Genomic DNA, 14,857 nt, shown 5'->3' with positions numbered 1-14,857 from the left:
AAAATGAAATATATTTTAAAGTTACAACTTTAGTTCTGCCTCAAATACAATTATTGTAGTGAGAAAATCTGACAAAAGAACTGTTCGTGTCAATAGCAATATAGTATACCTACACCGCAAAAAAAAACCCAAAACAAAAAAACTCCACACTCATGGCAACGAGTACGCATCTCAACTGACTCAGGCTTGCTATACAGGACTAAAAATAGCAGTGTAGACATTCCCACTTGGGCTGGAGCCCAGGCTCTGGAACCGAAAGAGGGGAGCGGATCTCAGAGCACTTTTTTGCGGGGGGAAGGGGCTAGTGTAGATGTACCCATAGCAAGATCTGTTATTCATTGAACCTCTTCAGAATCACTTACTATTGTAGCACAGTATCATAAGACTAATGCTGGGCTATTATTCTTTATGCTCCTGTACACCTGAACAGTTAATTTAACATGACAGAAAATATTCCAGAGGACATACCACCGGAGCAAATGCAAACTCATGATAGTTGTGATCAGAGTGGTGCCTGGAACCATTATCTACACCAGGTCAGGTTCCCCTCACTCTTACATCATTGCTAGATGCCAGAAAACAACAGTGACAGACACTTAAAAAAAAATTTCAACTAGGAAGCAGGTCTAGCATGACACATCAATGGTATTTCCAAGGTGTCTTCACTGTTGTAATCTAAGCAGAACATCAAGAAATATGCACATAAAGATGAGCAGTATATCTTCAGAAAAAATTGCGGCGAAGTGTGCTCGGAGTTTAAATCATAGTAAATGCTTCTGAGGACAAAGTACAGGCTGGAGTAGAGAGGAGAAAATCAAATATTTATCAAGGCAGTCAGAAGAAAAGCCATTAGCCAGAGGGGAGCACAAGGCTGACACTAGAGAAGGCAGGACAACAGTCTGCAGAGCATGATTTCAGAGCTACAGGGAGTGGGATCCAGAGGCAGAAAGGTAAATCAGGGAGTATAAGATGGTCAGAGATGAACTGTGGGCTGCCCTGGTAGAGGCAACAGGGAAGTAGAAAGGTGAGGAAAAACAGAAAAACTAAAGAACCTTTCTGGTATTCAAACTGAACATGTTAATTAGTGCATCATCCATTATTGCCAATAATGCATGAACTAAGAAGAGCTTCCAAAAGTCTCTCTCAGCCTAATACCATTACAAAAAGTGGACAGACCAGAATTTAGATAGAGTTATTATGGGTTATAAAACGAAACAGAATCATACATTATAGTAAAGAATCCACTGCATGACAGTACAACAAACCTGCAAAAGCCTTCAGGAAATTCAGAGTTACAGATCCTATCAGGCCCTATCCTCTACTCACAGAGCTGCACCTAATTCCATAGAAGCAGAAACTGAGGGCTCAAAATTTGGCTCTCTTAAAACAGTTGTAAAAACCCAAAGAATTGGGAACCATCTTGTTTATTATAACGTTTTTGTATACAAGTAACATCTCCAGTGACTCCAGATCACAAACCCTTTGGGTTTGTCTATACTACAGTTACAACATGGTTCCAATTTGTGGTACAGACAGAACCCCTCTCTGATGGACCGCAACCTTGTCATGGTGGAGAGGCTTGCATGGGCTAAAGACCCTCAGAGCTATGTCATCCAGAGCTTTTATACTCCTGGTAGGGTCCCCCTTGGCGAGCAGGTCTGAGGTGAGGCTCCTGATTAACCATGGTCCAAACTTCAAAAAGACCCCCACAGTGGATCGTGTGCATAGAGAGGACCTTCTAGTACTCTGCAGCTGTGAAGGCGGATGAGGGCTGCAGGAGAGAGGCCCCTAGTTGTCTTGGATCTCCTTGCCACTGGGTCAGGGTTTTCCTCCTGTCAAGTTTCGTGTGGTTACCGCCTGCGCACCAGTTTCCCCACGTTAAAAGATTTCATGCACAGGCCTCTGCCAAAGGGTTCACACCAGCACAAAGTCCTGCAGTGATGGACGAGCGGCAGGGAAGACAGAGCAGTGATCTCTGGGAGTCTTTAGTCACAAATCTGCATGCAGGCGGCAGCCATGTTATGGTCGTTTTGTGCTTGGTTGAGACAGAAGTGCATTTCGGCAGCAGCGGCTGTTACTGACCAGGCCTTTTCAGGATCCCCTCTGATCACCCCAAACGGGGAGGGGGCTAGAAAAGGTGCCCCAAACATAGGCAGTCTCACACTGTTCCGACTGGATGGCCGTATCCAGTGGGATCACTCAACTCTGCGGCTGAAACAAGAGATACAAGACAATGAATTTTGCCACCTGGAATGTCTGCACCTTTATGGGCTCTCAGCGCAGCGAATGCCCAGAAAGAACTGCCATAATTGCCAGAGAACTGGCAAGACTCAACACTGACATTGCAGCTCTGAGAGACCTGCCGGGCCGATGAGGGCCAATTAAAAGAGGATGGAGGTGGCTATACCTTCTTTTGGAAAGGAAAGCCACCTGAAAAGACAGACATTCACACGATTGGCTTTGCCATCAAAAATAAGATCGCCAGTCAGCTTTTGGAGCTTCCCGTGGGGATAAATGAGCGTCTCATGGCTCTTTGGCTCAAGCTTAGTAACAACCAATAAGCCACAGTCATCAGCACATACGCCCCAACACTCTAGGATGAGGAAGACAATAAGGAGCAGTTTTATAGAACTCCTGATGCAGTCCTCACAACCAATCTAAGGCCAACAAACTCATCCTCCTGGGAGATTTCAATGCCAGAGTCGGACGGGATTCCCAGCTCTAGAGGCACAATAGGCAAAGAAGGGGTGGGAAATGTAAACCCCAATGGTATTCTCAGCAAATGTGTGGAGCATGACCTGCTCATCACAAATACCATCTTTAGGCAGAGTAACAAATTTAAGACCACCGGGAAACATCCTCAGTCCAAACACTGGCACCTCCTTGACTATGTTATAGTCAGACCCTGAGACTATACCAACGTCCGTATAACACGAGCTATGAGAGGTGCCGATCACTGTTGGACAGACCATCGATTAATAAGATCAGTCATGTACCTGCAGCTCGCTCCACCACACCACAAACACCCAAAGACTAAACGAAAGCGGTACAACGTCAAAGCACTTCAAGACCAAGCCAGCCGCGAGACGTTCCAGCAACATCTGAGAAACTCTAACCTGCCTGACATCATTGACATTCAAAAGCACTGGGATCAACTTAAAAACACCATTCACAATGCATGTGCTGAAACCATAGAATATTCCACTCATCAGCACCAAGACTGGTTTGACGAAAACGAGGAAATCCTAGCATTAATTCAACAGAAAAGAAATGCATTTTGTAACTGGCAAAATGATTCCTCTAAAACGAAAACATGAGGACTATCATCTGCTTAAAGCCAAAGTAGGCTATGTGACATCAAAAACAAGTGGTGCCAAGAGAAGGCCTCTGAGATCCAGGATTTTGTAGACCACGATGACATGAGAAGCTTCTTTCAAGCAAAAGCTATATATGGGCCAAGCTCCAAAGGCCCAACCCCCTTACGTTCTCAGGATGGCTCCACCCTCCTTAAGGACAATGCAGTTATTAAACAACACTGGAAGGAGCACTTTGAGAGCCTACTAATCCACAGGCCAACCGTCTCTGAAGACACCATCAAGTTTATTCCACAATGCCCAGCAATGGAACATCTTGCTGATCCTCCATCTTTTGACGAAGTCTGGCATTCCATCACTCAGACAAAAAAAAAAAAAAAAAAAATCAAGGCACCAGGCCCAGACGGCATCCCAGCTGAGGCTTTTAAAGCTGGTGGAACAATGCTCCAGCACAAACTTTGCCAACTCCTCGACAAAATCTGGACCTGCAAAGAAATTCCACCTGACTAAGAATGCCAATATTGTTACAATATTCAAGAAAGGGGACAAAACTTTGTGTGGGAACTACAGAGGTATTGCTTTCCTCTCCATCACAGGGAAGATTCTTGCCCAGATCCTACTAAACTGTCTCCTCCCCCCTCCCGAGGAACTCCTCCCTGAATCAGAGTGTGGCTTCAGGCCATCCCGAGGCATAATCGACATGACCTTCGTGGCACAACAGATTCAGGAGAAGTGCGGAGAGCAACACCAGTTCATGCAGAGAGTGCAGAGAGCAACACCAGCAATGTTCATGGCATTCATCGACTTAACCAAGGCCTTTGACTCTATCAATCGTGATGCCCTATGGAAGGTGCTATGTAGGTTTGGCTGTCCACAGAAATTCATTTCCATCAGACTACTCCATGATGGGATGACTGCCACCATTTTGTGCAACGGCTCAGAGACCGAACCATTCACCATTTGCACCGGTGTCAAGCAGGGCTGTGTCATTGCTCCAACACTCTACTCCATTTACCTTGCCTTGATCCTGATTCTCATTCACGACTGCCGTCCTGATGGAATCAGGATTGAGTATCGTATGGATGGCCAACTCCTCAATCTTCAATGTCTCCAAACAAAAATCTAAGATAACGAGAATTGGCATCACTGACCTACCGTATGCAAATTGCATCATTCTTGCACACCCAGAGGCCGACCTGCAAAGCACCCTAAATCTTTTTGCAGATGCCTATCCCAGCCTGCGTCTCTCTCTCAACATCAGGAAAACCAAGGTACTTTACCAGCCCTCACCTGCACAAACTACTCTTCGTACTCCACAAATCACCATCAGCGGAGAACCCCTGGAAAATGTGGACCATTTTCCGTACCTTGGCAGCCACCTCTCCCAAACAGCCAGCATTGACACAGAAATTGAATACAGGATCCGTTGTGCCAGCGTAACTTTTGGAAGATTACTCAAACAAGTCTTCAATGATAGGGATCTACAAACAGGTACCAAGATCTTGGTTTACAAGACAGTTGTCATCCCCACACTTCTCTATGGGTGAGAGACCTGTGTAACCTATAGATATCATCTCAAGCGGATGGAGTGGTTCCAGCAGCGCTGCCTCAGGAGGATTCTCAGGATCAGCTGGGAAGACCGAGGTACTAACATCAGCGTTCTCTCTGCAGCCAACATCAGTAGTATAGAAGCACAGGTCATGAAACACCAACTCCACTGGGCTGGCCGCTGTGTACGTATGCCTAACACTTGCCTCCTGAAACAAAGTACTCTTCTCTCAGTTAAGTCAGGGAAGAAGGGCTCGCCGAGGGTAGCAGAAGCATTTCAAATACATACTGAAAGTACATCTTAAAAAGGAGGCATCAGCCCAACAAACTGGGAGGACTTGGTGCGGAACAGAACACAGTGACGCCACACCATACACCAAGCCACAGCTCATTTTGAGGAGAACAGACGTGCTCATGAGACAGAGAAGCAACAAAGGAGGAAAGAAAGGGCACAACCCTCCAGCCAACAGCTATGTCTCCTCCAAGATTACACCTGTCACTTCTGTGGGAAAATCTGCAGGGCAAGAATTGGGCTCCTCAGCCACTTAAAAACTCACCAATGAACCCCCTTGGCAGACATCAGCCTCGTATTGAGGGATAGCCGAAGAAGAAGACAGACAGAACCTAACTACGTTGCAACCAAACAAAGGCCACTGGGCATTAGCAGAGTTAAAGAACACTTAGGTCACATCTACATGCAACTATTGATTAAAGCAACTGGGACCATGTTACCACCAGACAGTTTCATATTGGTTTCTGCCCTTCTGGGGGCAAACTTGTGTAGGAGCACGTGTGACTACTGAAACAAGCTGAAACTAAGGGGATGAGAAGGTGAACAAGAACAACAATATGCAGAAAAAGAAGGATATATCAATAGACCACAAAAGGCAGGAAACATTTGAAAAAACGAAGACCTTACCACATGAGCAAACTTCATAGCTATAATTCATTACTGGTGGAGCTTCACTAGCTGAAGCAGTGCTGGGAGTTGTAGCGAAGAGAGGGCGGCCGACAACACTGTGGTAAAAATGCCCATGCCCTGTCTACATTACATCTTACACCACTAACACCAATGCTCCAGCAGCAAATTATAGATACAAGATATGCTAGTGTAGATGCAGCCATAGGGAAAAAAACAAAAACAAAAACAAAAACAGGACTACTATAGTAGAACTGGAGAAAAAAAAATCACTCAAAAGTACCCCCAAAAAACACACATCCCTAAAAACTTGAGGGGCTTGAGGTGAGAGAGGTGGAAAAAGATCCCGATTTGTCAGATAAAAGTGAAATTAAATCAAATAAATAATTGAATACATGTGGGGTTGTGGTCCAGAAGTTACACACAGAGCAGTGAGCTCTGATCAGAAAGACTTGCTATCTCCTTTTGAAAAGAAAGGTTAAAGATCCGATCAGCTGAAATATTACAGTCAAATATTTAAATCTAGTCTCACCTTTGCCCTCTGTTTGCTGGTTGGCAAAATTTAAAATTTCTTGGCAGAAGTGCTGGCGCTCATCTTTTGTTAAGTGATCATCACTGGCTAAAAGACTGCTTGTTTGAAGATAGCTGACACACCACGTTAAGGAATTGAGGGGAAAGGACTACAATCCATTTCAGAAACACTTTGGTGGTGGGGGAAATGTGATTAATTTTTGTGTTACTGCTTTTCTATCCTCCAGATACTGGATAAGCTGCTTTAGCATCAACAAAAATTCCCATTAGAAAATAAAGCAATGGAAGGGTTCACTATCACTAAAGCCCATTACAGAAGCATCTTTTTATTTTACTGCAGATTATCTAATACAAAGTTATCCACCACACTTAGTTTTTTATATAGCAAAATGTAGTGACTGTCTCAAACATATTACTGACTGGAGGAAAATTCACTTGCTCTTTACTAACCACAGATAAATGAACTGCAGGGCCAAAATATTGATGCATTACATTACACTGTGATAAAAATTAAATTTTAAATAAGCTCTAGCATTTGATTAAATTCTAGTTTATTGGTGTGTACCATACATTTAGTGCACAGAACTCCGCTCTGGGAATCTGCCAAATGTGATAGCAGCACTTACCATAACTAATCGTAAGAAAGGAATTTATATTCTCTTGGAGTACAAGGACTTGCTGCAGTACAGTATTCAATAAGACTACATTATCATTAGCTCAACGGCATTTTTTGTAAGAGCACATTTTGAAACATACAGAATAAAATTTTCAAAAGTGCCCAAGTGACTTGGGAGCCTAGGGCCCATTATTAGAGGAGACTTAAGCAGTTAGGGCCCTAAATCTAACTGAAAATCAGTTGGACTTAGCCTCCACTATGCTAACGTGTAGGCAGAAACTCTGTATAGTGTGATGTTTATTGGACCAAAAATAAGTAACATCATACAAACTTTAGGGCCAACATACCCTTTTCTACAGGTGCCAACAGAAAATGTGTACACTAGATTTGTTAGTCTAATATAATGCATCACATGATCTATGCTTTGTCAGCTCTGTCACAAGGACTCAGATGTTGAAATACAAAACAGGCAAACATAAGAACAACCTGTATAAAGAGATCAAAGACATTGAATGGACTGTAGAAAAGTCAACAGATTAATCTCATTGGCTACTGACTGGACTCTCTCCAGCCTCACATCCAACATATTTAGGTCAGAAAATATGCATGTCAGCGGTACGCCAATCTGAATTTTCCAGGTTTCTTTATTTTAGAAGATACTTTTCAATTTGCCCAAGGTGTTTCTGACATTCTGCTAACTGCTTTCTTGTATGTGTGATAAGCAATGCCCAGCCCTCAGCAAGGTAAGTTTTTAGTGCTCCTTGAAGATAGACCTCTGCCTTCTGTGGACCCTTCTTCCTCCTGGAAAATAAAGAATAAATAATTTGCAACTGATCTAGGTATAACAGAATGCCATGGACACAACACTTCTCTACATATACCCCAAGCCCCAAAGTTCTAGCAAGTTAACAAAACTGAAAAAGCAGCCACTTTTTTGAGATATACGCACTGAATATGCACTTGACAAAGTATTGTAATGGATGATCATGCTATTAATTTTGCCAACACTGTATATAGGGGGATTGCTTATGCATTTCACCCAAAGCCAAAAGTTGATTTTTAGTTAGAAATACTACACAGTGACTACACAAAGCATTCAAACACAAATCTGTCTCGGAAAACACAGGAACCAAAGTCAAGGTTCTCCCCCTGCCAGCCCATTGGGGTTCATTAGTGTGATGCAGCTGTCTCATTTTTATAATTAAAAACACGCTTATTCAACAAGTTCTAAGTATACTAAAACTGAAAAAAAAAAAAAAAAAAAAACCACACCCAGAGGAGATAGACCATTTAATTACAAAATAGCTCTATACAATCCCCATCTCGTGTCCTTCAGGTCAAAACCTGAGTGAATTCATGACCCTCATACTATGGCTGGAAGGTCTGATTAGCTATGATGGATCAACAAGAGAAACAAGTTCCAGTATAACGGGACCCAAACCAAAACACTGCCCTACTCTGAAACTACCTGAAATGTAAAACTGGGAAGCATTAATGAAATCTCTTCAGAAGAGCTTAACTGCACATTGGTTTACCTTCCAGTGTAATTTAATGTTGAGCATACTGCAATTAATAATAAAAACTCATTAACACATACAGTATGTGTTGGAAATCACATTAGAAAACATGCCTGAAAGCTTTTTAGCCTAGAGTACGTGCAAGGGATACAGCTATCATCAGCCAGTTAATAAAAACAAAAGGAAGGAGGGCTCAGGGCCAAAAATTCACTACTAACTGCTTACTCAGCACATCTGGATAGTTATCTTTATTATTCCCCCACTCCACTCCAAAAAGGGGGGGAGGGAGAAGAAGAGAAGGGAATCACTTAACCACTGCTTTAGAGGCCTTTGATATTAAATCCAGCAGCATAAATTTATTCTGTAGTTGGTTATTTGGGCTGTAAATTGTTGCATCCATTTTCTGTGCAGAGTTCTTAACTATGGAACTCATTGTCCTCCTGGGCACAGCAGAACCTAGGGTGATTTTTCCCAAGCTACTGAGGAGGTGACCAGTTGAAGAATATAGGATGGCTAGTGGTCGGATTGCCCGATTATTATTTTGGGTATTGCAGTTTGCCATGACAGATTATTAGTGTATCTCGTTAATTTTTTGTATTATGTATTTTATTGCTGAAAGAAAACCTATTTAGAATACTTGTATTAAGAGTACCTGGACTATTAAAAATATTCTATTGTTAAATGCACCTTTCAGAATACAGTTAATTTCCCTTACGGACCGTGTCCAAGCTTTTCAACACTATGGTATTTTTAGAAGACATTTTTTAAAAATTCATTTACATATAAAACTCTGCTAAGTCCTTTCCAACAAGTTTAGCCGAGCGAATTCTTCCAATATTTGTGTACATTTCAATGGTGGCATGGGACAGATCCTGTTTAAAAGTAAAGAAACAAGAATGTAACAAGTGCAAAACATGGAACAGAAAAGAATTCATAAACCAAAAAACCCAGTGAACAGTTCAAAGTGAACATAATTATATGCTGATTTTTGTATAAGATTTTGTTTAGCAATTGTACACATAAGATACTTCACAAGGGAAATGCCACACAATTATGCTAGTTTATTTGAAGGTACAATCATCATCTTAAAATAAAAATGTCTTGAAACAAGTTAGCAATTACTACAACAACTGAAAGAAACTGGAAAAAGATTTTTTTGGGGGGGAGTGGGCCGCGCAGGGGCACAGATTTTCTACACCTGGTAACACTGCATCTAAGTAGCCATCACTGTTTCCCCTGTATAATCAGTAACCCTCTATGTCAGTATTACACACAGCAATAGAGGAAAGAAAAACATCTTTTGAAATAGGACAATGAGATTTTAATACCACAAAAACTGACAGGGATTAAGGGCAGATGTAGTACTTGAAACTACTTCTAACTCATTTTTAAAGTGACTACATTTCTAGGTTACAGTATTCTGTTACCCTCTAGGCTAGATTTTTGTGCATCCTGTTCACATTTGTCAGATCATTAAAAGTTTGTACAAGAGCCTTGTCATTTGGGTTTCTAATCAAACATTATGCAGCACTACTTGGAAATGTGTGCATGTACTGCTGGAGTGAAAGAGATCATGTAACTGGTCCTATTCTGAAATAAATTTAATCTGAATGTAAGAGGAACCTCAATCAACAGGTACAAATCCCAAACAAAGAACTAAGAGTTAAAGTTGTACATAGATATATTTTAAAATATTTATACAGTTAAATAAATAGTTTGAGGCACTATGCTGGAAGACAAGCAACCCAGAGTTAAGGTTCCACAACCAACCTTGAGCCCCATTCCCTACATATCCACAACCTGCTGTTCAGTCTCCTTAACCCCCCCCCCCCCTTCCCCCAGCTAAATTTCTAATATGGCTACAGACCTCTCTCCCCCACAAACACATTAACCAGAAAACCACCAAATAGATCACACGTTGGCAACCCCAACTCCTTCAGTCTCCTCATCCACTCTGGGCCACAGATACCAACATTTTGTATCATTCTATCCATATACAGGCTAGAAACACAACCCTCCCTTCCTGCTATGTTCTGCAACATTTCACCTCCCACATAGTCTAAAGACAGTCTTTCCCATTCAACATTTCACAATTAAGATCTTCCCTGTTGAGTCTCTATATACAGACTAAAACCCCGTCTTTCTCTCATTAACATCTCATGATGGTTTTAGACCACCCTACAGATGGGGTTCTCAAGTTTCATTCCACGACCCCCTTCTGACAACAAAAAATACTACACAATCTTGGAAGGGAGGTACAATGCCTGAGCCCAACCAAGCCCCGCTGCCCTGGGCAGGAGAGGAGTGGGGGGGAGAGGATCTGAAGCCCAGCCTGTAACCCCAGACAGTGAGGCTTGGGCTTTGGCCCTGGGACCCAGCAAATCTAATGCCAGCTCTGGCGACCCCATTAAAACAGTTTGAGAACCGCTGAGATAGATCAAACAAATCCCTACATTGTCAACTGTAGACATACTGGCTATAGACACCTCAGTTACATACACACAAAAGATAGGAGCCAACATGTGTGTAGTAGATTTTACACTTGATATGAAAAAGTTTCTAAAATTGTTGTGACTTGTTAATCTTTGTTAATTAGGACACTACAGAATCAGGGAAAGTAGTTCGTGGAGTTGTAGCTCAGCATTTTCTGACTTTCAAAATTAAAAAACCCTCCAACATTACTTAAAGTGTATATGAATATTTCAAAATTTTTCAACATCCAGAATTCTTAGTTTTAGTTGAAAATGTCCTTACTTTTCTAATTTTGATTAAATAGATATTATCTTGATATTGTGTTGTCAGTAAATAGAAATGTCTCGTTATAAAAATATGAAGGTGCTTTAATTTCAAATTATATTTATTGATGCAACTGAGGTTGGAAGTATATACACTTTTACAGTGTGCACTAATTACTTGTATGCATTAGAAATTCAAATAAGTTCTGTGTAGCCAGAAGCACAAAGGAATTTCACTAATGTAACTTCCAAGCTCTGCAGGCATTTATTTAGCTTACAATTTCTTAAATTCTGCAAGATCTCAGAGATTACTAGAGACCTTTACAAAGCTCTCAGAAGTTCAATTCAAATTTTTGCATTGTCATTCCAAAAATTTACTAGTTTACTAATTTGCATTAGTTCTTACTGAGAAATAATGTAGAACATCAAATTTGAAGTGTTTAGACCGAACCCTTTTTGAGATACTTTCACAAAACTGAAAAAGGGCACAATTTTCAAAGTCCCATATTTTAAAAGTGACTTGTTCAATTTCCCTTAACCTCTTCCATACCAAATGTCACTGGCCTAACAGTATGTACAAGTTTCAGGCACAAGGGAGCTTTTTCATAAAGAAAAAAAATTGGGTGACATGAAAAGTCTGACTTAATACTAAGTAGCTTACAAATATAATTACAGAATTATTACCGTGGCTCCATAAGAGAGAAAAGGAGATACCACATTACAAACAAACAAGTTATGATTCTTTTACAACACAACTAAGGTCTTGATCATTCAACAAGATATGCTATCTCCAACCCTTACACCTATGCTGAGTGTCATCAGCTTCAATGGGACTAACATTATACTCAGGAAAAAAATCCCATTGAAGAGCAAAGCTTAAGAAAATGTCCCAAAAAGCTGGATGCAAACATCAGCCTGTTTCCTGAACAGATCTAATTTATCCATCATATTATCTAAGCTCAAAATAATATATAGTTTCTGAAAGTATGGCCAATTTTTTTTTTTAGAACAAGTTACAAATCCATTTACATCCCCATAGTAATAGGTATTCAAGTTAAAACAAAAATTTCAAAACCTCGTGCCTAATGTTAGGCTCCCAACTCCATATTGTGACAGTAACTAAAGGACAGTGCGCACATTTGAATGTCAGGGTATGTCTTCACTACCGGCCGGATCGGCGGGCAGCGATCGATCCAGCGGGGATCAATTTATCGCATCTAGTCTAGACATAAATCGACCCCCCGAGCGCTCTCCTGTCAACTCCTGTACTCCAGCTCGGCGAGAGGCGCAAGCAGAATCGACAGGGGAGCGGTAGCAGTCGACTCACCGCGGTGAAGACACCACGGTAAGTAGATCTAAGTACGTCGACTTCAGCTATGTTATTCATGTAGCTGAAGTTGCTTAACTTAGATCGATCCTGCCCCCCAGTGTAGACCAGGCCTCAGACTGCATAAATGCCAGAATACAGATTTGAGACCTTAACATTAGGTACCCAAGGTTTGAAAATGATGGCCTTAACCATTCCATGAATATGCATAATATGTTCACCATTTTCTGTATGTATATTTACTACAGTGTAAATACTTTTATGCCATACTTACTAAGTAGTGTTTTTCAAAAGCTTCTACAGATGATAAGGCCTCCTTGAGTTTCTTATAAGGACTTTGTGCGGTGTTGGCTTCAAAATAAAGTGAACAAGATACTGACTTACAGATATTTGTTTTAACATGCAATAATCAAATGTAGAGCGAGAACAACATTATTTTTATGTTATGTGCTACAGTTAAAGATGGTCCAGACTATTTAGGTAACTTAATCTTGTTTTTTCAAATTCTAAATTAAAATGTCTAGTTAACAGGATTTATTTTACTGACCACTACATGTGCTGCTCCAGTCAAAATTCAAATGACATTACAGCAGCTAAGAAAACTTCCCTACACTGTTTTAAAAATACTGTTCTATATCACATTCACCAAAATCTGTCAGAACATAAAATTATATTTAGATACTCCCCTGTATCTTAACAAGGTTAATACTTCTCATACTTACCCATTTTAGGATTTATAAAAAACAGTATGAGAAGCTTCTGTACTTTATATTAGAGAGACAAAATAGGTGATGTAATGTCTTCTATTGGACCAACTTCTGTTGGTGAAAGAGCCAAGTTTTTGATCTTACAGAGAGCTCTTCTTCAGGTCTGTACTTTATATGGTATTTTAGTCTCTCAAATGACTTTAAAGTGTTGCATTCTACTAGAAAAGTCTGCAATACTGGAACTTGAAAAAAATTTGTTTGGTTTAACGTCTTTATGTCACTCCAAACACTTGGTGAGGAAAAAAACTACCAACTGCAGCAAGTCAAAAATTATAAAAGGGAAAACTCGCTTTTAATGGAATTGCAGTAGACTGCATATTGCTGGATTCCCTTTCACTCATTATCCCACCTGCAAAAGTAGAATTACATCTCAGCATTTGGCAAACAGTACAAATACACTAATTGTACTAGTAGATATTTAACATATGGAATTTTTTCCATTAATTGTTTAGAGATTCAGACTAATACAGAAACAGAAAGCCAACTAAATCTATGTGGTTCTGACTAATACAGTACAATTATGTCACTTGTATACCCTGTATGTAACTAGGGCTATAAATATCAGATAAGGATTCTTCAGTTTCATTCTCAAACTGAATTTTAATTTTAAGGCTTGTAGTAGGAGCAGTAATAAAAGTATAATTCAGAACCAAGAGTGATCTGAGATGTCTGCTGTGGCACCTCATAATGTTGACAAATTGAATATATACTGGGAAATCCACACTCCGCATTAAAGGGTTATAATTAAAAAAAAAAAAAAAATGAAATACACACACTATACCACTCAAAGAACATATGCTCCCCCTTTTTCCTTCACCCCCACAGTATCACGTGTACATTTATCCACTTACAGAAGTGAATTTAATTCTCCCCATCTAAAGAGCTAATATAAGAGGAAAGCCACCACATATTTAAACAGATAGCAAGGTATTACATAAAGTATGTACGTTTTTGGTAGTACCTGTTTCAGGGCGCTCTGCTCCCAAGCCTGCTAACAGATCAACTGTTCTGTTAAGATCTTCTGAATTAGGTCCCTTTTCTGACACAAGTCCACACAGGTAACCAAGGGACTTTAGCTATGGAAATAAATACAAGCCATAAATAGGTTTCAAAAAGTTACGAATATCCATACAAAAAGCCTTGCTAACAAATGTCTTCCACATCATGACTCCCAACAGATCAGTACATGATGTTTTGATAATAAATACTGTTGTCATATTCTACACTTATAAAACCTTTATTAAAATTGTCTCCTCAAGGGACAGACAGGAGAGCCTTCTAAAAGTGGCTGAGCATTTTACTTGAAAAGCTGAAAGGAATCTTATCTAAGACTAAATTATATTTACGAGTAAATAACTTTTGGTATTAAAGACATTAAAAATGTAAACACTCAGCACTTTTATTTTTATAAAACATCTGAAATATCGATACTTATTAAACCCAAGGGTTTGGGTTTTTTGTGTTTGTTTGTTTTTTAATGTATAGAGAACAACTTTGATCTGTCTGGCAGTTACTAACAGACAGGTGCATTTAAAATACCAGGTTTATAATATTTAATTAGTGTTGTGTTTCAGTAAAAAAAA

General features: G+C 40.2%; 1 protein-coding gene across 1 annotated transcript in view; it reads right to left on the bottom strand.

Moving 5' to 3' along the window:
- TRAPPC10 (trafficking protein particle complex subunit 10) overlaps positions 1-14,857 on the bottom strand; it is a 95,900-nt gene that overhangs the window by 35,757 nt on the left and 45,286 nt on the right. The window contains exons 9-13 of the mRNA XM_065416068.1: positions 14,236-14,350; positions 12,782-12,858; positions 9,226-9,317; positions 7,589-7,729; positions 6,314-6,426 (exon numbers count right to left, since the gene is read on the bottom strand). Of these exons, the coding sequence (XP_065272140.1) occupies positions 6,314-6,426; positions 7,589-7,729; positions 9,226-9,317; positions 12,782-12,858; positions 14,236-14,350 (538 nt within the window). The remainder of the gene's footprint in view (positions 1-6,313; positions 6,427-7,588; positions 7,730-9,225; positions 9,318-12,781; positions 12,859-14,235; positions 14,351-14,857) is intronic.

This window comes from Emys orbicularis, chromosome 1 (assembly GCF_028017835.1).
Source record: "Emys orbicularis isolate rEmyOrb1 chromosome 1, rEmyOrb1.hap1, whole genome shotgun sequence".
Classification (NCBI taxonomy): Eukaryota; Metazoa; Chordata; order Testudines; family Emydidae; genus Emys; species Emys orbicularis.
The sequence above is the reverse complement of the archived record's forward strand: the minus strand, read 5'-3'. Positions and strand labels throughout refer to the sequence as shown.